Source organism: Suricata suricatta, chromosome 5 (assembly GCF_006229205.1).
Source record: "Suricata suricatta isolate VVHF042 chromosome 5, meerkat_22Aug2017_6uvM2_HiC, whole genome shotgun sequence".
NCBI classification, from domain to species: Eukaryota; Metazoa; Chordata; class Mammalia; order Carnivora; family Herpestidae; genus Suricata; species Suricata suricatta.
The window spans coordinates 148,539,368-148,564,362 of record NC_043704.1 but is presented as its reverse complement, the minus strand read 5'-3'; the positions used below and the strand labels follow the sequence as shown (position 1 = coordinate 148,564,362).

The 24,995-nt window shown below is 45.2% G+C and overlaps 1 protein-coding gene across 1 annotated transcript in view; it reads left to right on the top strand.

Moving 5' to 3' along the window:
* Nucleotides 1-15: 15 nt before the first annotated feature.
* Nucleotides 16-24,995, top strand: part of SUSD5 (sushi domain containing 5) — a 49,255-nt gene continuing 24,275 nt past the window's right edge. The window contains exons 1-3 of the mRNA XM_029940477.1: nt 16-121; nt 9,682-9,859; nt 13,961-14,079. Coding sequence (XP_029796337.1) covers nt 16-121; nt 9,682-9,859; nt 13,961-14,079 — 403 coding nt within the window. The remainder of the gene's footprint in view (nt 122-9,681; nt 9,860-13,960; nt 14,080-24,995) is intronic.

The following is a 24,995-nucleotide window of genomic DNA, read 5'->3' as shown; positions in this document are numbered from 1 at the left end:
GGGCCCCCCGCGACCATGGCCGCTGAGGGACGTGGTCCCCGCGCCTCGCTCTGGGCGGCGGCGACGCTGCTGCTGCTGCTGCTACCGCCGGGGCTGCGGCGTCTCTCCGTGCGAGCCGATGGTGAGTGTGCGCGGGGTCCGGGTAGGGGAGGCGGCGCCCTCCGGGGGCTCCCTCCGGCCAGCCTGCGGCACCCCTGAGCCCCTCTTCGGACCCGCGCGTCCCCCCTCGCCCCAGCCCCCCACCCCTCCACCATGGCTCCCGAGCCCTCCCCAGAGAACGCCCGCCGAAAGCTTTCCGAAGACGTTCATGAAGTCACGTCTAGGGTGCAGAGAACCTTCTCTGTGGAGATCTACTTTTCCACGACTATTAACTGTGCTCCCGGCTGCAAGGCCGAGAAGACTACTAGCGAGGCCGGCTTGGTCCAAGAGCCCTTGAAAGATGAGTAGGAATCAGCTAGGCCCCGGGGAAAGGACAGTGCCTTGCCGGGAGGAGGTAGCATGTGCAAAGGCCCTGTGAGTGGCGGGGGAAATGGATGAATGATAGAGTGGCTGGAACCGAGTGTGCAAGGTGAGGATGTCGTTGGGCCCGAGGCTGGTGAAATAGATAAGAAACAGAATCTTGCAGGTTATGAGAATTGACCCGCATTGTTTGTTTGTTTGTTTGTTTGTTTTTTAAACCTGAATTCAGCTTTGAGGGCTTCCCTTAAATTGGAAGGATCAGAGCCTTACATGGGCTACATTTCAAAAAGCTAATTCAGCTGCATTTTCATTTTGGAACAAAACCCCGTTGACTTGGTGCAGGAGGATCTGAAAGAAAAGAAGCCAGTTCTCACATCCATGAGCGGTTTCTAGAAAATCCAAGCTAGGGACAAATTGGATTGATGGAGAAAAACTCTTGGCTGATGTGAGATGCTTTGTATATTTTTAAACGTCATTGCTCTTTTAGTAAACAATATTTCGGTGAAAGGAGAGGACTTGAGGAAAAGAGGCATGGTGGTAAGGGAAAGGGGGAAAGTAAGAAAAAACCTCCAAATATTATCTTAGAATTTTTGGTGCTTTTGTCCTAAGTGCCAGCTCCGAGAACTCTTCGCTCCTAATTAAGGATGAATGTCTTATTTCTCCCTATCCTCAGAGTGTTAGAAAAGAAAACACTTTTAAGTCTCCTGAAAACTGTTGTTGTTTTTGTTTTTACTTGAGATGCAGTCCGTGTAAAATTTACCATATAAAAATTTATAATCAACGGTTTTAGTATATTCATTATGTTGTCCCACCATCCCCGCTGTCTAACTCCTGAACATTTCTCTGTCCTGAAAGGAAATCCCATACCTCTTAGCAGTCAATCCTTTGTTAATTTTTTACTCTAGGGTTTTTTTGTTTTTTTGTTTTTTTTGGCCTGACGTTGAGTCATGAGCGTTTAGCTAAATGCGAGTAGAATAAATCCAGGTTAGTATTAACTTTTGAACAATGTACGCTATTGTACCAACTTTAATTCATTTTAAAGAAATGCTTCTACAATCCATGAGGCTTTAGCGTTTCACCTGCTTAGGTGGAATGCTAAATGGATATGGATCAATTTTTTGTGCCTCTCTGGCTTGATGTGGGTCCTAGGAACTTGAAGGCAGAAATGTCACTCCACAAGGAGAGAGTAACAGTAATGCCAGAGCCTTTTTCCTTGTTATTTCTTGCCAGAGTGCCTCTGTTTCTCCTTTCTCCTTTCTTTCCTTCTCCTGCTTCCCCAATTATTTACTTTCAAGAAACTCCTTTTACTGAGTTCCAACTTTTATAACAGAGCCATTGAAGAATTATAATCTATATTAGGAAAGGATTCTTTTCTTTACTGAATATATGTTTAGCGACCACCACTTTCCACATTTAGTTATTTGTGTTCCACAGTGACGGAAGGAAGAAGAATCAATGTTCAGCTAGATGATGGGCCCCAGACACCTGGAGAGAGCCTGGGTTCCATGGATTCATTAAAAAATAAGTCAATGAGATAAATTCAAATGAAAAACATTTAGTTTATATTTGACCAATGAGATATGCACCTCCTATATAAAGAGATCCGCTACTGTATTTTTTTATAATGTGTTTTAAAAATATATTTGAGACTGAAAAATTTTCACACTAACTGAATACAGATTGTGCTCGCTTCGGCAGCACTTATAATAACTGGATACAGATTAATTGGGTTTGGGTAACGATTACAGGAAAAGAGTCACTAATGCTACAGATGATTGATTGAGCATCTATTATATGCTGGGTACAATCCTTGCTGTTGGGGGTAGAGTGGTGGGGAGAAATAGGTTCTTGCTATCAGGGAGCTTAAAATCCAATGGGGGTAGTCAGTAAGCAAGTCATTATGTGAATGAAATGTGAACTTGCAATTTTGATAGGTGATGAAGTTAAAGGACAGAAGTATGATGGGAGCAGGTACTAGGAAAGTCTGGCTCGATGTAAGGGGATCGGGAAGAGGAATAAGAATTAACTAGGCAAAGGGGGGAAGGACAAGTTTCTGGGTAGAGAATAGCATACACAACATAACACAACAAAACTGTGAGCAGGGGAAATGGGCCATGTGGTAAGAGACAGTGTGGCTGGAGTCAAGAGCCCAAGGTGGAAGTGGTTGGAAATGGTGCTAAGGAAATTGGAGTGGATGTCATGAATGAGGTGCGGCTTCATAGACAACAGTTTTGTTTCAATCCAAAAAAGGGAAGGAAATCGTTGGATGATTTCCAGTGGTAGAATGACTAATAAGATTTGCATTTGGAAAGATCGCCCTGATTCTGGTGTAGGGAGAATGAATGGGACCAGGGCAAGACTGGATATGGAGAGACCATATAGGATGACATTTGAGTTGTGAAGGTGAGAGAAAAGGGAGGTCTATAAGATGGATGGGGTCAGTGGGAAGGGGCTGGACTAAAGAGAAAAATGTGAGTCGTCTGTGTACGTATAGTCTTTGAAACCATGTTTGTGGATAGAATCCTAGGGAATGGTGTCACAGTGAAAAAAGATGACTTAGATCTGAGCCTGGAGTGAGGGAAACAGATTTAGGGGTTTTGACTCTACATTCATGAGATACATTGGCCTATAATTTTCATTTCTTGTAATATTCCTGTTAGGTGTTGACGTCAGTATTATGATGATTTCTAAAATAAGTTGGGAAGTTGTTCCCTCTTCTGTTGTTTAAAAAGATTGCTATCAGGTGAGCTGTTGTTTTGTTTTGTTTAGTGTTTGGTAATGAGGTCATATGTGTTTGAAGTTTTTCATGGGAAGGTTTTACATAATGAATTTAAATTCTTTTTTTAAGTTTATTTATTTATAATCTCTACACCCAGTATGGGGCTCAAACTCAAGACCCTGAGATCGGTCACATGCTCCATCTCCTGACCCAGCCAGGCACCCCTTATGTCTTCAGTAGGTAAAGACATATTCAGATTCAGATTTTCTTATTCATTCAGGGTCACTTTTGCTAGATTTGTTTTATGAAATTTGTCCATTTCATCTAAACTGTCAGATGTACTGGTGTATATAACATGATTATCTATTATTATCTTTTCAGTGTCTGTAGGGTCTGTAGTAATGTCCTCTTTCATTCTTGATATTGGTAATTTGCATTTTCTCTCTTTTCATCTTCATCAATTTTGCTAGGGATTTATCAATTTTATCATTCTTCAGAAAGAAACAATTTTTGGCTTTATTTCTTCTATTGTACATCTGCTTTCCATTTCATTGATTTCTGTCTATCTTTGGTATTTCCCTGCTCTACCTCTTTAGAAGCTTTAATTTTGTGTTCTTCTGTCTATGTTTTTAAGATAGGAAATTACATCATTAGTTATCAAGCATTCTTCTTTTATATTTTAAATGTCCTTCTTTTGAGGCTATAAATGTCCCTTAAATACTACGTTAGTTTCTCCACAAGTTTTTGTCATTTACATAAAAATGTTTTATTTGAATTGTGGTTTTCTTTGAACCTGTCGTTCATTTAGAAGTATATTTTGTAATTTCCATCCACAAGGGGACTTTCCTAGTTATTACTTTGCTATCGAGAGGCAGTATAATACTGATTAGGATCTTGGAGATAGAGCCCAAATGCCTGGTTTTGTATACCAGGTGTGTGATCTTGGACAAATAATTAATACTAAATCTTAACTATAGATAAGGATAATAATAACACCTGCATCATAGAATTGTTATATGGATTAATTTAATGAATATTTGTAAAGCAATTTGAAAAACACCTGGCCCGAAGTAAATAGTGTATAAGTGTTTGATTTTATTTATCAAGTTGTTTTATTTACAAGTGATTTTAGGTTGTTTGTATTGTCATTTAAAAATAGGCTTTATATGATTTGAGTCTTGAAATGCTTTTTGATTTGTCTTGTAGTTCAGTATTTGATCAGTTTTACATATGTCCTTTGTGTGTCTAAAATAAATGTGCATTCTATAGTTTGCCAGATTGTGCATTGGCCTTACATCAAGTGTGTTCATTTTGTCGCTTAAATCTTCTTTGTTTTTTCCAGTTTTTTTCTGTTTTATCAATTACCGAGGAGGCTAGTGGTTAAAATTTTCCAATTCTCCCTGTAGTTCTATTAATATTGCCTTTTTATAGTCTAGAGTTATTATTTATTTGTTTAAAATTATTTTTATATTATTCATGAAATAACTATCAAAACAGAACCTGTTCTTCTCTGGCGATGCCTTTTTTAATAACAGCTTTATTGAAATATGATTCATTATACTGTACAATTTGCCCTTTTAAAGTGTGTGATTCACTGGCCTTCAGTATACTCACAGAGTTATGAATCACTAGGCACCATTTTAGAACATTTTTTTTGCCCCCAAATAAACTCTATTCCCATGAGCATTTATTTACTTGTTCCTCCTCAACGTCTCCGCCCCGAGGCAACTACTTCCTGCCTCTGTGAATTTGCCTGTTTCGGCATTTCATGTAAATGGACTCATACAGTGTGTGAGCCTCTGTGACTGGCTGCTTACACTCAGCACAATGTTTTTATCCATTTGCAGCATGTGTCAGTACGTCATTTCATTTCACTGCCAAATAAAACTCTTTTGTATGGATATTCATACCATACATTGTTGATCCAATTATCAGTTGGGTCATGGGTGGACTCTACTTTTTGGCTATTATGAACATCATTTTATAATTGTGAACTTAACTTATTATTTGTTATAAATAATGCTGCTATGAACATTCATACAGAAGTTGTTTTTTAATTTACTTATTTAAATTCAAGTTAGTTAACATACAGTGTGGCATCGGTTTCTGGAGTAGAACCAGTGAGTCACCTCTTACTGTAACACCCGGTGCATAAACATGTGTATTCAGTGCTCGCGGATATTCACCTGAGGGGATCGCCGCTGGGTCACGTGGTAACTCTGTGAGAAACTGCTACCAACTTTTGAGAAGCTGCCAGGTGGTTTTCCCAGGCACCTGCATTCTTGTCCGTTTCCCCCGGCACTGTTTGAGGGTTTCACTTTATCCACTTCCTCACCATCATTTCCGTCAAAAAATGCCCTTTTGACGATAGCCATCCCAATGGATATGAAGTAATATCTCATTGTGGTCTTGATTTGCATTTTGCTGTTGGCTAATAATGCTGAGCATCTTTTTGTGTGCTTATTGGCCGTTTCTTTAAAGATGTCTATTCCAGTCCTTTGCCCATTTTTAAAATACCACGTTAGCCATTTTTATCTGTACAATTCTGTGGCATTTAACTACATTGACATTGTTGTGCGACCATCACCACCATCCGTCTCCAGGACTTTTTCATCTTTCCCAGCTAAAACTCCATTCTCATTAACCGTTAATTCTCTCCTTCCCCACCCCAGCCCCTGGTAACCCCCATTCTATTTATCTCTATGAATTTTACTAACTTACTTCACTTAATATAATGTCTTCAAGATTTATCCATGCTGTAGCATCTGTCAAATTTTTCTTCTTTTTAAGGGGAATGAATATTCCATTGTATGTATATACAACATTTTGTTCTTCCGTTCATCTGTTGATGGATCCTTTGGTTGCTTCCACAAATGGCTGTTGTGAATAATACTGCTATGAACGTGTACAAATATCATCCAAGTCGCTGCTTTTACTTCTTTGGACAAATAACCAGAAGTAGAATTGCTGGATCATATTGTAATTCCATGTTTAATTTTTACTGGAATCATCATCCTGTTTCCCACAGGAACTGCACCATTTTACAGTCCCACCGGCAGTGCATACAGGTTCAATTCTTTTCTTTGCATATCTGCCAACGCTGTTGTTTTCTTTTGTTTCTTTTTTATTAGTAGCCTCCTCATGGGTATGAAGTGGTGTTTAATTATAGTTTTGATTTGCATTTCCCTGATGGTTAGTGATGTTGAGCATCTTTTCATGTTCAATTGGCCATTTGTAGGTCTTCTTTGGAGAGACATCTTTTCACGGCCTTGGCCCGTTTTTAATCAGGTTGTTTGGTCTTTTTAATTGTTGTTGAGTTGTTGGAGTTCTTCACCCACTCTGTATACAAGTTTCTTATTAGATGTGTATTTGCAGAAATGTTCTTTCATTCTATGAGTTGTCTTTTCACTTTATCGATTTTGTCCTATGAAGCAAAAAGTTTTTAATTTTGATGACGTTCAGTTTGTGTATTTTCTCCTTGGTTGTTTGTGCTCTTGAGGTTAGATCTAAGAAACTGTGGCACAATCCAAGATCACAAAGACTTCCTACCTTTCCTCCTAGGTGGTGCGGTGTTAGCTCTTCCCTTTAGGCCTTTGATTCACGCTGAGTGAATTATCGTGTAAAGAAACGGTGAGGTGGGAGTCCAGCTTCACTCCTTTGCATGTGCCTGTCCCGTTGTCCCTGCACCATTTCTTGACAAGATTCTTCTTTTCCCACCGGATGGTCTTGGTCACCCTTGTGGAGAATCAATTGACTGTAAATGTGAAGATTTATTTCTGGAATCTCCTTCTTTCCTTCATGTCTTTTTATTAACTTATTATTTTCCATCTTTTTTTTTGTCTCTTTACTACATTTTGAATGATTTCTTCTGATTTCTGTTTCAAGGATAAGTTCTTTTTAAAATTTTTATTATGGTTTTATTTTATTTTTGAGAGAGAGAGAGACAGAGTGTGAGCAGGAGAGAGGCAGAGAGAGAGAGAGAGAGAGAGAGAGAGAGAGAGAGAGAGAGAGAGAGAGAGAAAGAGGCACAGAATCCAAAGCAGGCTCCAGACACTGAGCTGTCAGCACAGACGCGGGGCTCAGACTCACAAACTGTGAAATCATGACCTGAGCCGAAGTCCAACACTTAGCCAGCTGAGCTGCTCAGGAGCCCCAAGGATAAGTTCTTTGTTCAGTTGTGTCTGACATGCAGCCCAAAGCATCCATTGCATTGTTAACTTATCATTGTATCTTTAATTTCTAGAAGTCCTATCTGGTTCTTTTTCAATTCAGCGAAGCCACTCTTTGTAGTTTTCTATTCTTTGCAGATGTTGTCAGGCTTGATTTTTATTCCTCTAAGTATAGTAATTATCATTGCTGTATGATCTGCGCCTGTCACTAGCACTGTCAGATCTGTCTCCGGGTCAGCTTCTGCTGGGTGTTGTCCATGATGCTTCGCACTTGGGTTGCCTTATTTGTTCCCGGTACACTTAGCTGTATGTTAGTGTTGTGGTCACTGCCTTTGAAAGAATATTTGCATGAGATTTCCGGAAGCCGAGATGAAGATAATTTCCATCCAGACAAGATTTACATACTTGTTCCTACCAGGTGTCGGCAAATGTCAGTCTCAAGCCGCTTTAAGCTAAATTCAGGGCTTAAAGTGTCTTAGACATCAGTTTTTGTTAGGACGACCTTTCCCAGTGGGTATTAGCGCTTGGGTATCCAGCACTCAGTCCCTTGGGCGTGAGGGGAGGGAACATGGCTTATCCTAGGTCACTCTTGTCCTGAGAGCTTGACCCCTCAGGGTCCAAGGTTTGTGTGTTTATGTGCATGTGGGACGGTGGCGGAGAGGAGACAGGTCTGTCACATTCTCTACCTCATGTGAGCCCTGGGCTTTCACTCTTATCCCCCTCGCTCAAGGACTTGGCTATTGGCTATCAACACGTCAGCTAAGTTTCATAATATTTTTTTTCCGGGTAGGTAAATGCCATTAATACAAAAGTGTCCTGGGCACACGCTTCTCCAGGCAGGGCCATCAAGTACAGTTGTTCAGACTGTGTACTGCACACTGGCACCAAGGCTGAAGGAGGACCAGTCACGTACAGATGCATTTATTATGGAACATTTTTGGGTATTTCTCATAACTTTGATTCCAAAGCTGAGGGATGATCATAGTTACTATAATTAATCTAATAAAATCAATGTATTGTGATGATTTTGCTAATAGATGGAAGTGAAGTGTCTCTTCCTCCCCTCTACCTGAACCTCGATAGGGTTTTCCACGGCATTGCTTCCTCTGCAGGAAGGAGGCTCCCAGAGGCCACCGTGCTCCCTCCTCACCATGACTTTGTGGCCGAAAGCGCTCTTGGACTTTCAGCGTCAGTGTCCAGCTCTGCCTGAATGCCTGTCCCCATTCCACTCATCTGTCCCACACTTTTGAGACCCACTGCATGCCCGTGTACTGATGTGCCACAGGAGGCCACGGTGGCCACACGTGGCCTCCGCTGCCGTGTCCAGTCTGGAAGAAACGGCCGCAAGCAAAGTGAACTCATGGTAGCCGGGCCTCATAATGTTCTGAGACAATAGGACGGCGAGAAGGGGAGCAGCCTGCCATTCATGGGGTCACCCTAAGGCTCGGGCAGAAAGAAGGCAGCCATGAGTCCTACATCAGTGCCCTGAGCACCAACTGACCCAACTCGGACAGCTAGGACACGGAGCCTTACTGCACGGTGTTTGTAAAAGAGCTTTTAAAAAGGAAGCTTTGAAGGGCTTATTCAGATAAACATGCTAACGCAGATGGTTAAGTATTTTTTTTAAAAAAGAAGACAGGAGGGGCGCCTGGGTGGCTCAGTCGGTTAAGCCTCTGGCTTCAGTCCAGGTCATGATCCCACGGTTTGTGGGTTTGAGCCCTGCGTCAGGCTCCGTGCTGACAGCTCAGGGCCTGGTGCCTGTCTTCTGATTCTGTGTCTCCCTCTCTCTCTGACCTTCCCCTGCTCGTGCTGTCTCTCTCTCTCTCTCAAAAATAAAAAAATAAAAAAACATTTAAAAATTAAAAAGAGAAGAAGACAGAAGTGGGGCACCTGGGGGGCTCACTCAGTTAAGCATCCACCTCTTGGTTTTGGCTCAGGTCATGATCTCACCATTTTGTGAGGTCAGGCTCCGTGCTGCGGGGATTCTCTCTCTCCCTTCTTCCCTCTCTCTGCCCTTCCCCTCCTTTCGCTCTCTCTCTCTCTGAATCAGTAAATAAACAAAACAAAACAAAACAAAAAAGAAGACATTAAAGACACCAGGAGCATAAAACAGATTAAAACACCAAAGTAACTGCCATCCCCTAGTCCCAAGGATGGGTGCTGTGGGGTAGTCGCTGCTCTGGGGAGACTACAGATTCCTATGAATATTAATCTGGAGGAGACTACAAGCAGGAGACCACGGGTGTGACAGGTGTCTGGCAGAGGGTGCGCTCACTGGGGCTAAACTCCTGTGGATCCTGGAGTAAGCCCATGTTCGTGCTTGTTCCCACACAGGGCAGCTTTTTGTGCTGGAGGCTCAGAACGGCTCGCAGGGCCTGGGGCTGGAGGCGGCCCGGCTTTCCTGCCAGCGCAGGGGTGCTCGCCTGGCCTCTGTGGACGAGCTGCGCAGGGTGGTGCAGGACTGTGCCGTGGCGGTGTGCACCACGGGCTGGCTGGCCGACGGCACCCTGGGGTAAGTCCAGTTCGCTGCAGGGACAGCCCTCCTTCTGACTTGCTCCGTGACCCCACCCAGGCATCCTTGGGGGCTCAAGACATGCCAGGGCTGTCAAAGGGCCGTGGGCAGTGGCTTCCGGCACCTTCCGGTCTTGAGTTCTCCACTAGCAACATTTTTCTGGAGTTCTGCCCCAGTTCCCCCTGCTTCCTTTGTTGTTTTGGATTTCCTTTTTGAGTTACAAAATGAATACATGCTTGTGGAAATTTCAAATACTACAGACACGTACACAGTACAGAGGGAGTGTGTCTCTTCTTCCCCACCTCAGAGGTAATGACTGTTAAGTATGTGGCATATATTCATCTCCTTTTTCTCTGTGGGGATTCGTCTACATCCCTATGAATAGGAGGATGGTCTGGCTACAAATTCTTTCGCATTGAAGAGTGGGGATTTGTGTCCTTTCTCTCTGAATCAGGGGCAGCATACAATTGCCTTGACCAATAGAATACATGTGACTTCTGAGGTTAGGCTGGAAAAATCCAGACATCTGGGACACTCACTTTTGAGACGTCATGTAAGACATCTGCCTGACCCAGGAGGGCCCTGCTGTGAGGAAGTCCAGGCCACAGGGAGCTGCCCCACAGAGGTGCTCTCACCAACTGGTGTCCCAGTCCATAGGCAGCGTTAACTGCCAGAGATGTGAGCGAAGGTGCCTCTACGTGATTCTTGCCCCCCAGCTGTTGGGTTCTCACCCGCCTATGAGCCTTCCCAGCTCAGGCCCTAGACATTATGGATCCGAGACAGGCCACCTCCCTTGTGCCCCGATCTCCTGACCAAAAGAATCCTTGTGGAGAAATATCTCTCGTGGCCAGCTAGGAGAAAGCTTCCCATTAGTTCTGGTCACTGCTTCTTTAGTCATACTCTGAAAAGGCAGGAGCCATTCCACTGTCTCCTTGGTGCCACAGGAATGTGAAAGAGCAGATCAGGTTCCAACAGCTACTTTAGTTGATAATAACCTTGAGGATGGGCTGGCAGATGGCCATAGACAACACACCCAACTGGGCTGACTTACATTTCCCCTTGGACCACATGTGAAGCAGCAGTTGAACAAAGAGGACAAGGAAGGCCGCCTCCAAGGCTTTGCAGTGAATCTGGGACTGGGGCTCTCTCTGCCTCACATTTTATGTTGGGTTCTGAACAGACAGAGTAGGTCCCGTGCATGTATTCCTACAATGTAGTCAGGTGTGGGTTTTTTTCATAACGTTGGTACTATCTCTCTATCAGATAACCAGGGTTATTAGGAATCTGAAGAGCCAGCTTGGAGCCAGTACTACAGACCAGGCGTGGGGCTTTGAAAGGTCTGTACTCTCTGGATTTGCAGTAAGGTGTTAGGACATATCGGTAGATCTCTACATTGCTTAGATGATATTTCTTTGTAGCAAACATACTTCCTTGATGGATTTACAACACAAATAAAACTATTTTAATGTTTCTAGAACCAAGAAGTTTCTGATCATCAGTATATACATTTCAGGCATCCCCCCCTCCATACTGAAGGCCAATTATTAAATGCACAGTGCATCTTACAATCGATGGCATAGGAAACGTACAGTCCATGTGATCTGTATCTCCATGAACTTAAGATGACTATCCACATAAATTCAGAGGTGGTGAATCCAAAATTGGGGTTCACTTGCCTCCTGAAAACTTTTGCACCTTATGAAAAGGATGACTGAGTAAAAACCCAAGCAGCAATTTAGATCGTCTCAGAAGACTAGGACAGAGATTGGAATTCAGGTCCTGAATTGTACAGTTGTACAATCCAGAGATTGTAGGCAGGGCCCGTGGAGCCCTTTGCTTTGGGCTGGGACATTCCAGGGCTGTACCCCTGGGGTAAGAGTAAACTGGAAGTATCCAGGCCCTCCCAGGAGCTGCAGCATGGCTCAAAACCTGGAGGCAGGAGTGTGGCTTGACACGACCCTGGAGTTCCAGTGTTCCGCAGAGCTCGTGGAGCGGATTTTAAAATCCTCCCCAGAAGGATAACATTATCCTAGGCATTTTATTTCCACAAGCAATTTTAGAAAATAGAAGATTTGCCACACAATATAACGTAACCAGTAACATAGGGAGACAAGGCAACCAGAAAAAAGATAGTGAATAGAAACTCTCAATATTAGCACTGGTAGATGCAGACTTTAAAATAACTTTTTAAAAGGTTCAAAGATACAGAAGACAAGAAGGAGAATTTTGGCAAAAGACTGAAACTATGAAAATAACCAAGTGGAAGTTCCAGAAGTGAAAGATACAGTAACTAAAATTAAGAACATAATGGATGGATCTAAGAGCTGATGTAAAAAAAAAAAAAAACAAAGAGAAAATTAGTGAACTAGATGACATTTCAGGAAGTATCCAGAATAAAACAACATAATTTTTTAAAAGGGTGAAAAATACAGAAGAAAAGGTAAGAGGCAAAGATATATGTAATTGGAATTTTGAAAGAAGGAACAAAAGCAATATGAGACTTATCTACAACTGAAGAAAAACATGCAGGCACGGTTTCAAGAAGTCCTACAAAACATGAATGGGCCAAATAAATTCGCAACTCGGCACATCATGGTGAAACTGATAAGGATCTAATATGAAGGAAAAATATTAAAAGTAATAATAAGAGAGGGTACCTTCCAAGGAGTGACAATAAATGGACAATGAAAGCCTCAAAACAATTGAATGATATTTTCAAAGTGCTGAAAGAAAAAGGTTGCCAATCTAGAATTTTATACCCAGTGAACATATCTTCCAGGAATAAAGGTAAAATAAAGCCATTTTCAGGCAGACAAAAAGTGAGAAAATTCATTATATCAGACCTGCACTAAAAGAAACATTAAGGGCTAATCTTCAGGCAAGAGGAAAGTAATTACAGGTTGAAGGCTGGAGATGCAAAAAAGACATGAACAGAAAGAGTAAATATAGGGGTAAATTGAAATTGTGTATTTGTAAAGCAATAACAATAGTACTAAACACTGAATGGCTCATAAGTCAGGAAGTGTTTTAAGTATGTTAATATATAGTATTTTAATTTTTTTAATGTTTATTTTTGAGAAAGAGAGAGAGACAGAGTATGAGCAGGGGAGGGGCAGAGAGACAGGGAGACAGAGAATCTGAAACAGGCTCCAGTCTCCAAGCTGTCAGCACAGAGCGTGATATGGGGCTCAAACTCACAAACTGTGCGATCATGACCTGAGCTGAAGTCAGACACTTAACTAACGGAGCCACTGAGGCACCCCAATACATAATATTTTAAGTATTTTTAAGTTGTATTGTTGGAAAAAAAGATGAAAGTAATATTAAAAGTCGGTAAGTCAAGGAGGAATGCATAATCTCCCGGGTAACCACTAAAATGAGAGTAAATGTATATATAACTTCTAGGCCTATATGGGAAAAGTGAATGCCAAAAAAAGAATTCAAACAATCAAATTAGGGAAAAGAAAAGAGGAAGAAAGAATGCACAGAACTAATAGAAAGATGGCAGATTTCAATTCACAGAGCACTGTGATGAAATTGGATTAGAGTAGATGGGATGCTTCATCTAGAAAACAAGGATTTTTTTTTTAATTCAACTGTTTGCTGTTTACCAAAGGTACCCCTAACTATATCACCGGGCAAAGATAAATTATGGTTTGTTAAGCAGCATGTATGTAGAACTGAATGATACTCAGTCTCATAAGATGCTACTAACGCTCTAGCCAGAGGGAAATGTAGAGCATTTAAATGCTTGTGGCAGAAACGAGGAAAGGCTAAAGGTTTAGAAACTACTGATCCATTTAAAGAACAGTAAAACACACCCTCTCACAGAGAAAAGCAGCACTTTGTGAAATTAAAAGCAGCACCGTACACTAGAAAAGATCAGTGATGTCCTGCTCCTGCAACTTGAATTGATACATATGGTCCCAACTTAAATATCACCCCGATGCAGACCTTTGTCTGGGGAGAGTATTTCCCTATCGATGCTTTCGGCCAAAGATCCTAAATCCGAAAAATCTCTGCTGATTCGGAACTGACAGCAGAAAAGAAGTGTTCTTTCCCATTCTTAGGCCTCCTGACACAGGGTCTCGTCTGTTTCAGGACCACCATGTGCAGCAAGGGGAGTGGTGAGCAGCAAGTCATGAGAGCCGTTGATGTGAGAATCGAGAGCAGCCCGGTTCCTGGTGGCACGTACAGTGCCCTTTGTATGAAGGACGAAGGTCAGTTCCAGGACCCTTGTTAAGGTTCTTCTGGAGGGTGTGCGTGGTGGTTGCCATCAATTTCGCATTCTCCAGAAGCAGACGTTGAGATGAGAAAGTCCTCAAAGAAAAGCCAGTAGGGCAGTGGGGGCAGTGGGCAGAGAAAGGAAGTAGACCACGTAGGGGTGCAGCAGCCAGCAAAGTCCACAGTGGGGTGAGGTGAGGGGTGACCTTGGCTCAGTCCTACAGAGGATCTCAGGAGCCAGTGTAGGTTTCTCTGATCAGGGGTGAGAAAGCACCTGTCAGTGGATCAGGCTGCTTCAGGGAGATGTGAATCCCCAGGCTCTTCCGGTTTATGATGCCTTCCGGCAAAGGGTTCCAGGAGCCTGAGTGCCACCCCCAGCAGTGGTGCAAAGGTGCCCACCAGGAGCCTGTGTGCATGGAAATGGTCAAGGTATGTAGGTGACATGGGGCAGACCCGACGGCATCTGCTCCGGTTGCTCATACAGCTTGCCCTTTGGGCTCTCTTCGTGGTGGACAGCACACTAAAAAAGGGGGGGATCATTTTTTCCCCAAAAGGAAATTTACAGGATTTAGGAAACTGCTCCTAGGGAGGAAAAGTCTGCTTCCCTCTGGTATATCAGCTGAGCGGAGAGGAGAAAACCACAGAGGAGTCTCGAGGGTGGCATTTCATGAGCACTGAAATCAGTCACCTTCGTTATCAGAAATGCAGGCCGGCTGGGGAAGTGCGCGATATGGCGAGAAAGGCAGCCGCTTAGTCTCCAGGCATAGAAATCAGCATGCGTACCGCTTGGCGGCACACTGGGCTCATGTGGGACGTTTTGAGAAATACTGATTCCAGGGTGCCAGACCTAGACATTCAGATATAAATGTTCTGGGCATTAGGGTTTGTTTTTTCTCAAAGCTCTTCGTCAATTTTAACGCATAGTCCAGCTTGAGAGCTACTTCCCTAAAGCAGTGTCCCAAACCTCTCTGATGATGGGAGACACCAAATGAACCCGTTAGAAATACAGCCCCTCAGGCTGCACTCTAGAGGCACCAAATCCTCATCTCTGGGGAAGGGGTCAGAGGAGTTGGGAAACCAGAGAGCCAGGTGAGCCCCCAAGGCCTTGGCTGGAGCCCGTTAGATCCTTCTTGGTGACAGGTTTGTCTGCTCCTGTGGGCTCTTCCTCCAGAAGGGTTTCTTCATTTGCTAATTACTCTGGAAGAGTGTGTTGGAAAGAGTGTCCTGACACCTGCCCAGTCGAGCCACTGAATGATGTGGTCTTGCTCTGCAGAGCTTGGGGAGAACAGTACCCATGGTTTGTTTTGCAAAACCACTAAGTAAATTGAAATGTTCCTTTGAATCCCAAACACAGGCAAAAGCTCCGATCCCTGAGAGAGACAGGAAGGACAGAGCCAGGAAAAAAAGAGCATGACTTCCTCCTTCCAGTGACCTCAGTGAACATGTGGGGCTTCCGAGTCTTTTCTTTCCCTGATAAAAAGGAGTATCAGTTAGCTTTTGCTACGTAACATAACGCCCCATGACATAGTGGCTTTCCATGGTTATGTATTTAGTTCACCGTTGTTTTGGACCAGCCGTTTGTGTTTTTCTGCCGATCTTGGCTGGGCTCATTCATGAGTCTACAGTCAGTGGCTGGTTAGGTGGCCTTGAGTCTGGGAGGTGGGAGGTGTTGGCTAGGGCACTGGGGGCCACTCAGCCCTGTGTTCATCATCATATGATAGCCTGGGCCTCCCGCTTCACAGGCCGTCAGACAGGTTGTGTCTATGCAGGTGTGGGCCCCTTTTGTCCACAGTGGTGGTGCACAAAGCCAGAGGCTGGAAACATCCATTCACATCCTATAGGGCACCACGCTCAAAGCCCTGCTAGCCACTCCCGATTTACTGAGTGTTTGCCCAACCAATGTAACGTGCCTTCTGATATACGGCACTCGGAGGGACACAACTTCAATTCAGTGGCATTCCTGCCAAAAATGCATAGCTTGAATCTGATTGTGAAGAAACATTAGCTGAACTCAAATTGAGAAACGGTCCACAAAATGACTTTAAAAATGTCTAGGAGGAGCAAGGAAAGCAACTGTTCTAGATTAAAATAGACCAAAAAGACTTGACAATAAAATGCAAAGTGTAATTTGTGAACCTGGGCTGTATCCTGGACCAGAAATAAATAGCTATAATTGGTGAAATCTGAATCTGGATCATGAATTAGATAATAGTTTAGTAACTGTACTGCAGTTGTGTCAGAGAACATCCTCGTTCTTGAAAATGTGCACCAGGGTTTTAGGGAGGAGGAGCCATCATATCTACAACTTACTCTCAAATGGTTCAGAGAAGAATTACATGTATAGATATATATTCATATTCATATATGCATACATATGTTTGTTTCTGTATAAATAGGTATCTGTATTTATCCATCTACCTATCTATCTAAAGAGAAATGATAAAGCAAATGTGTGAAATGAAAACACATTGGTAAATTCAGATACATGTTTTTTTCGATTTTATCTTTTTAAATGTTTATTTTGAGAGAGAACAAGTGCCAGCAGGGGAGGGGCAGAGAAAGCGGGAAAGAGAATCCCAAACAGGCTGTGCTTTCAGCACCGAGCACAACACAGGTCTTGATCGCACAAACCATGAGATCGTGACCTGAGCCCAAGTCAAGAGTCACATGTGGATGCTTAACCGACTGAGCCACCGTGTGCCTCTGGGTAAACAGTTTTCTAAGAAATCCTTATTCTTACAGTTTTTCTGAAACTTTGAAACTATGTAAAAATAAAAAATGTCCAACAAAAAAAAATGGTCTACAAAGTTCTCCAAAAGCAACAATAATAACAACAACAACAACAGGAAAAACAAAAACCACTCTGAGTCTTAGGAACCAACATGGGAAGCCAATTCATGATGGCTGTCAGCCTGTGTAAAGGGTGATACCATTTTAGCAGTGAGCACTGTGTGTGGTTTGTTAGTGCTCCGGAGCCCTGCCTCCCAGAACAGTCTGCCTGAGCTGAGCCTGGCCTCCCCTCACCTCCAGGCCAACAGGGATGGCCTCACATGGGGAAGACTAGGGTCTTGGTCCTACAGGCCTGATTTATGAGGCTTCGGGTGGGCCATGAAGGGGACTGAGGAATGCATGCTGAGGGGTATCAGGGACGGAGGGCTGCTCTCTCTTGAGCATTCTAGAAAAGTAGGATGGATTCCCCCAAAGTCACTCAGAGAAAGCGTCCCTGTTCAGCACTGCCTTTCATCCTTTTGAAAGAGCCTTTAAACCACTCCCACACAGCCCTCGCCCTACTCAGTGGAGCCGTTACTTTTCCTCAGTGGAGCCTTTGTTGACAGCGCAGTCAACAAGAGGAATCTGTGTGCTGAAGGTGTCGTGCCTTAGAGAAGCCAAGGGGAACAGGCAGGGCCTTGAGGCTCCTGTGGCCGTGTAGGTGAGTGTGGTCCAGCACACCAACAGGGCAGCAGCATCTTCTAACGTTGCCTTTTTCCAGCTGATGCTTCATGGCCCTTAACTCTGTGCTGCCACTTCTCTTTGGCCAGACGGGAAGAGGGAAGTGTGTTCGCTCCAAAAATGGCCGACGTGGGCCTCATAAAGCACGCAGAAGGAAAACAGAGCCTGTGGAATATCCAGGCGGCTTCCTTCCTGGGTTTCTTTTTTGAAATAAAGCTCATCATGAATGTAGACGTTTTTTATTTTCCTCCCAGTATTTTTGTTTCACTGACAGTGAATTTCCAGCCCTCTGGTGATCTCACTTAAACTAATAAGTGAAGTTATTTTTAACCAGCTGGATGCCGATGAAATAAGCAGCCTCCATGTGAGTTCTGTGGCTTTGCTTCTCTTGGCGGCTTGTCTGTAGGGTTGGGGGCCTAAGGTCTGAAGGCTTCACGTCTCCTCCCGCCTTCTCCCTGTTGCACCCCCAAAGCTCAACGTAGGGTGTGCTTCTGTTTTCCCCCCTGGCCTGGCTGCTCTTTCCTACCAGCCACCTTACCTGCTCAGCTCTGCGCACCATGTCCCCTGTGTCCTGGACTATTGCCTGTATTTCCTCTAAAAACAGAAAAGGAATTCTTCCCTTCCTTTATGTCATCAAGTAGGGAGCTAGATGCTCACCTCTTTAAGAGCAATCAGGAATTTTTGAGAGTAGCTGATTCCCAAGTCTGTCTGGAGGAGACTTTGGGCCTCAGGATTGGCTCTGGGGAAATTCCTCCACGGCTCTGAGGACACTGGAGTCAATTCATTGAGTTGTTTTGAACAGCTGATAGAACTGGTTTAGTTCAGGTTCTCCCAAGGGAGTGGGGGAAACTCTGAGCTTATTACCGTTGATCTGGTATTGGCCGTTTGTTCATTTATTTGCTCAGAGTAATACCAAGTCCAGGGCTCGACTTGTGGGTGCTTCAGATAGATCGAGGGGGAGAGAGAGAGAGAGAGAGAGACACACACAGAGACAGAGAGACACAGAGAGACAGAGGACCCATCCCCACCCTCAAGGAATTGATAGTGTATAAGATAAGTAAGAAGCTAATGTGTTTCCAGGACACAGGGGCGGAGGGTATTAGAGATTCCTGAGGTGGAATTGGAACGGGCTTGTTTGTGTGGGGATAATGGTTAGGGAAGGAAAGAGAGGACATTGAAGACAAAACAGGGGAGAAGGGGCTACAGACATAGATCCCAGTGGTTCCAGGGAAACTAGCTTGGGGAGAGTCATAGTACTAATGCCTCAAGGAGTGAACTGGGTTCAGAACATCCCTGGGGGCCAGAGTAGCTGCTGGGCCATGTGAGGGGGCTGTGGAAGGCAGCCCAAACAATCCCCACGGCAAGAGGCAGTGATGCCCCCTCTTCTGCCACCCACGTCCCCAGGCTTGGCCACCATCAGGTCTTGCTTTCCCAGGACTGAGGTCTCCATTCCAAAACCTTGGGCCAGATCAATCATGCCGCACAAGCAGCCAGGTCCCAGGAGTGCTGGGCTGTCTGGGCAGCTGGAGAAATGGTGCCAGTGTGTCCTTAGCCCCTGGGGCAGATAACTGGGACCTGGGGCTGTAGGGACCAGCGATCCGGACAGACTTCTCCACCTCCCTGCTACTCATGAGAGCCGGGGGCTGCGCTCAGCACCCACTGGTGCCTTTAGGAAGCCTGTGCTTGGCTTTCTGGTACATGGTGACTGTGAGGAGGAGCCCGAAGTCCAGCCTCATGGACACATGCAGGAGCTCCCAGAGCTGAGCGCTCCCAGGGCCCCTGGCTTCTTGAGACTTGAAAGGACTTCACTATGTGCAGTTCCGCAGCAGCCTTTGGGCCAGTAAGAGTCACTCAGTGACCATCTGTCAGCTTTCCTAGAAAGTGTCCCCATGAGGCTCAGGGTTCTGGAGAAAGAGACCATGGAGGTATGCTCCAGTTACGGCAAAGGCCCCACAGACACCCACAGGATACCATCCCAAGGGTGGATGATATGTCTCCAACCCCTCCAGCCACTTGTACAGGCCCAGAGGGTTGCAAGTCCCTCAGGGACAGGAATGTGGGTCTGTCTTACTCTAAAGCCCAGGTTTTCTGCTCCGTGACACAGCGTATGGGAGCTTCCTTGACCCCCAGGGGCGCAGCTGGTGCCCAGGCAGCCAGCATGGCATTGCAGAGCAGCGTGGGAGCCCCTTCCAGAGCTGGGCCCTGACCGTGTTTGCTTCAGGCCTGCAGTTTCCAGCTGTTCTTCTGTTTATGCTCAACAAGGACCAACACCATGGATTCCCTGCCCCCTACGTCTCATCTTTCATTGGTGAAGCGGGGCTGAGAGAGACTTTGGGGTGTGGGAGGATCCTGAGTGCCAGAGGGGGAGTGCAGAGGGCTCCGTGAGGCGTCAGGGGAGGTGTGCCTGCACCTCCCTTCAGTGCCACCAGAGTCCCGTTGACTGTGATGGAGAGTTTTCACTCCAGCACATTCCCTCCTTGGGAGCCCATGATCAAAGCCGGCAGGGTTCCTGACACAGTGCGGTTCAGATACAGAGCTACTTCCTTCCTCCTCTCCTGGGCACCTCCTGGTGTCCGTCAAGGCCTGCTCTGCCTCAGTTTACTCAGAGAAAGACCACTTGAAGGCCTGTCTTCCCAGGCATGGGGGACACAGGTAGCTCCCCCACTGTGACTTGGGGGCAACTCATCAATTGACCACAGACATTTGGACTCTTCCTCGTAACATTCCCCTTCAGTAAAGCACACAGGAGCTTTCCTCTCTGTTCGTAGAGGCCAAGAGTTCCAGGTGTACTGTACAGATAGAAATGTTTTGTTTTGTTTTGTTTTTCGACGATTTTTTAAATGTTTTTTATTTATTTTTTTGAGAGACATAGAGAGACAGTGTGAGCAGGGGAGGGTCAGAGACAGAGGGAGACACAGAATCCGAAGCAGGCTTCAGGCTCTGAGCTAGCTGTCAGCACAGAGCCCGACACGGGGCTCGAACCCACGAACCGTGGGATCATGACCTGAGCCAAAGCTGGACGCTTAACCCACTGAGCCACCCAGGCGCCCCTCAACGATTTTTTTAAAGTAATCTCTATACCCATCGTGTCAGAATTTCTTCGTTTTAGTTTTGAAAGCAATAACAAGGGTCTGTAAGCTTAAAGTTTCTCAAAAGGAAAGCATCAAGTTTTATATGAGTTCCGAACCCTGTGGAAACTGGTTTCACAAGCTGTGATAGGCAAATGAGTCGTTTATTGACACTATTTTATAGACAAGATCTTTTATAAAAATCTCTTTGCTTGGAGGGGAAAATATTAGAAACTGCTCTTTATGCTGAAATTGCTGAAATCCAGTTTTAGGGCCTGAGAAATCCACAAACCACCGTCCCTACCTGTGGAATAATTGAGAAGTTAGCAGTAAAGGCTGCCCAAATGTAAGTTTCCCTAACGAGAGTTAGGATCCAGGTACGGAGCCAGCGGTTTTCAGAGCTGCCTTGTGAGGTTCGAGATGGGAGGGTTAATGAAAAGAACTAATTCAAGCTGCGCCTGGACGAGGGCGTTGTTGTGGGCCTGTACTTGGTCGTGTTAACACGTGGAACTGTTGTCTTGGAGTTTCTGAAACCACACCCCCTAAGAAGCCGCGTGTTTCCTGTCTTGAGCATTTGTGGGAAATTCAGAAATAGATGGCGTGTGTACACAGACTCTCAGGAGCGCCATTGTGGTTTTCCTGAGCCAGATTCTAGCCTGTGCCAGTCTGCAAATTAACTCTCAGGGAGAAGATCCCGTGAACCCGGAAGGGTGTGAACGTGGCCCAAGGTTCCCCTCTATTGACTCTCTGAACAGCTGGATTTTCCTGCTCCCGGACTTTCCTTCCGAGGAGCTGGTGTGTCTCACAGAGAGAATGGTGTGAGACTGATGGTATTTATTTACCAGTCCTTCGATAGGGAGGGATGACCGACAGCCTCTGGTTTCCGGAAGTAGATCCCTGTAAGGGGAGAGAAAACTGGAATGTCCAGCATGAGTCCGAGCTAGCCAAGGATGGTGGGGAGACTGAGGGAGGCTGCAGCTCCTGACATGTTGCTGGAATCAGGCCAGCCTTGCTTGACTGAGGCCTGGTCCATTCCTCCCAGGATTCCTTGCTCAGACTGAGCCAACCCAGGGAGGATGCCTCTCCACTCAGTTGGGGGGACCCCTGGATTTGTGGCAATTTTCAGATGGCTGCCTGTTCCTACTTGCGCCGTACACGAAGCAAACCCTTGATCTCCCGGGCTACCCAGTCAAGGCAATTTGGGTTAAAATGCAGTATTCGATGCCAGCTTCCTGAAGTGCAACCACACCGTTTTTCATTCGCAATCTCCGTGGTAAAGAGCACGCATGGCCAAGACTCTCTGAGAAAGTGCTACCGAAATTACACGCTGACAGGCTAATCAGGGTGGCTTAAAGCACACGTTCTGTTTTGTTTTCATCTTTTAAGTAACATGCTTCTTAGGTAATTCGACTGAAAGGCTTTCCTTTCCAACATAAAACTAGAAGAGGAAATTCAAATTAAAAATTATTTCCTTTCTCTGAAAAAGCAAAAAAAGCATCACCACATCACTTCGACGCAGCAATTCCCTTCTGGAAGCTTATCCTAATGAAAAATGTGCTGTAACGTACATATGAGCTGTTCATTTTGTAGCATTATTTCAACAGTGAAAACTTGAGGGGCGCCTGGGTGGCTCAGTAGGTTAGGTGCCCAACTCTTGGTTTTGGCTCAGGTCATGATCTCATGTTCGTGGGTTTGAGCCCCATGTTGGGCTCTGTGCTGACAGTGCGGAGCCTGCCAGGGATTCTCTCTCCCTCTCTCTCACCTGCTGTTCTTGCTTGCTCTCTCATTCTCTCTCTCAAAATAAATAAATAAAAATTTAAAAATGTAAGTTGGAATCAATAAAACGTCTATAATGATTAAATAATGTGCTATGGTGGTAGATTTTCAAAAGATTGAGGTAATTTACAGTGCTAGTGTGGTAGGGGCTCTCAAACATTAGGGAAAAAATAGGGTTCTAGTTTCCAGCCCCACATGTAAGGAAAGAAATTGAACCAATAATTAATAACCTCACCGAACAGGGAGCACAAGACCCAGATGAGTTCACCGAAGATTCTACCAAACATTTAAGGAAGACAGTATGCCAATTACTAAGACAACCTCTTCCAGAGGTTCAAAGCAGAACCATTGCTTCCTGACACATTCTATGAGACCAGTATTACCCTAATCCCAACACGAGACAATGTTATGACAAGAAGGTAAAACCACAGACTGATAGCGAACATCAGTGCGAAAATCCTCAACAAAACACAGGCAATTTGAATCTAACAATATATAAAAAAGAATTATACACCAGAGCCAAGTGGGATTTACCCCAGGTATGCAAGGCGGTGTAACATTTAAAACTCAATTAATATAACCCAACAACAACAGGCTAAAGAAGAAAATGCACATGATCGTATTGATAGATACAGAAAAACATTTGACAAAACCACCACCCATTCGAGATGAAATTTAGCAAACTAGGAACAGAGAACTTGTTCCACTATATAAAGAACATCTAGAAAAACCTACAGATAACACCGTACTTCAAGGTGGGAAGTTTGAAGCTGGATTGGTGGGAACACTAAGATATTTGTTATGCTTTCCAGGGAATTTATTGTGTCTCTCACTACGTGAGAGGACCCGCTAGGGGAGGGGCTTCAGACCACAGCAGGTGTGGTCCCGCCCACCTCGAGGGTGGTGTCTGACCTGCGGGGCGGGGCCCAGCTCTGTAACCATTAACCTCTTCCCTCAGCTAGCAGTGTCCTTCCACGTGGCCGGACTCCACGCTGGGATCGGCCCCACAGACCTCTGAACCCCAGGGGCTCACATAAGCTGGATTCCAGGGCTACCACCAGTGTAGACGCAGGAAAGCTTGCACCTGCTGCTTGCCACCTTCGGGGCTCCTTCCCTGGCTGAAGTTTTTGGTTTTTCATAAGCAATTTGCAGGTGTTAATACAAACTAGTCTACATTCATTGCTGAAAGGCCCATTTCCAGTAAAAAGTATGCACCAGTAAAAACATTGTCACAGGACATTTAGAACAGGGGCTTAAAAAGGACTCCTGGGCCTCCTCCAAAAGTGACTCTGGGGGCCAGCCTGAGAGCGGGGCTCTTCTCCATCTTCAGATCCACACCTGAGGCTCCCACAGAGGGAACCCAAATGTAAACGGTGGACTTGTGGTGAAAATGAGGAGTCACGGTAGGTTCAGAGATTGTAAGGAGTGTGTGCCTGTGGTGTGGGATGTGGATAAAAGGGGAGACTGTGCCTGTACAGGCCCAGGGGCCACACTGGAACTCTCTGTACTCCCCATGCCATTTTGCCGTAGACCTAAACTTCTCTCTAAAGCAGGTGTCCGGGGCACCTGGGGGGCTCAGTCAGTTAAGCATCAGACTTTGACTCAGGTCATGGTCTCGCGGTTCGTGAGTTCGAGCCCCACGTCAGGCTCTGAGCTGTCAGCACAGAGCCTGCTTCCGATTCTGTGCCTCCTCTCTCTCTGCACATCCGCCCACTGGTGCTCTGTCTTTGTCTCTCTCTCAAGAACAAACATTAAAAATTTAAAAAGGCATGTGTCAGTAATACATATGATATAAATTTATATTAAAAACCACACACACACAGAACTATACCTAGCTATATCTACATACATGTGTACATACGTTGGTGTGTGCCCATACTTATATCTGCACTTATTTGCATATACCAAGCTGGTAACAGTGTCACCACCAGAGCTGAGGTTGGGGGACGGCAGAGGCACATTTTCTGTCTGCTATAGTCTGTAGCCGTTTAGCTTTTCGACAAAGAGTAGCTATGTGTTCACTTATGTACCTGAGACAAAAGAGCTAGCTGCTAGGTATGTTTCTGGGTCTATCTTACAAGGAGACGTTAGTGGGCAATGTTGCCCAGCAATTTCAAAATACAGAGTTGTAACACTTTGTAGCACATCTATTCATTCAACAATTTTTTTAAGTTTATTTTCAGTGAGAGAGCATGGGTGCACGTGTGAACGCGTGAGTGAAGGAGCTGGGGAGGGGCAGAGAGAGAGGGAGACAGAACCCCAAACAGGCTCCGCATGGTCAGCACCGAGCCCAGTGTGGGGCTCGACCCCAGAACTGTGAGATGGCGACCTGAGCTGAAACCAAGTGTCAGACGCTTAACAGAGCCCCCCAGGTGCCTCAAACAAGTATTTTGTTTTCAGTGCCTCATTTGTGCCCGGCGTGTGGCCAGGCTCTGGGGGTGCCAGGGCGAAGGAGAAGATAGCTCCTGTGATCCCAGCTCAGGTGCAGGCAGCGCCCAGGGAGGGGAGAGTCATCAGTGGGTGGGTGGGTGGCTGGCTGGGTTTTGCAGTTTGTGTCCTCCAGGCTGCGGAAGTTCCTCGAGGTTTGGGAAGGCTGACTGTTGACTCCTCTTCCTCAG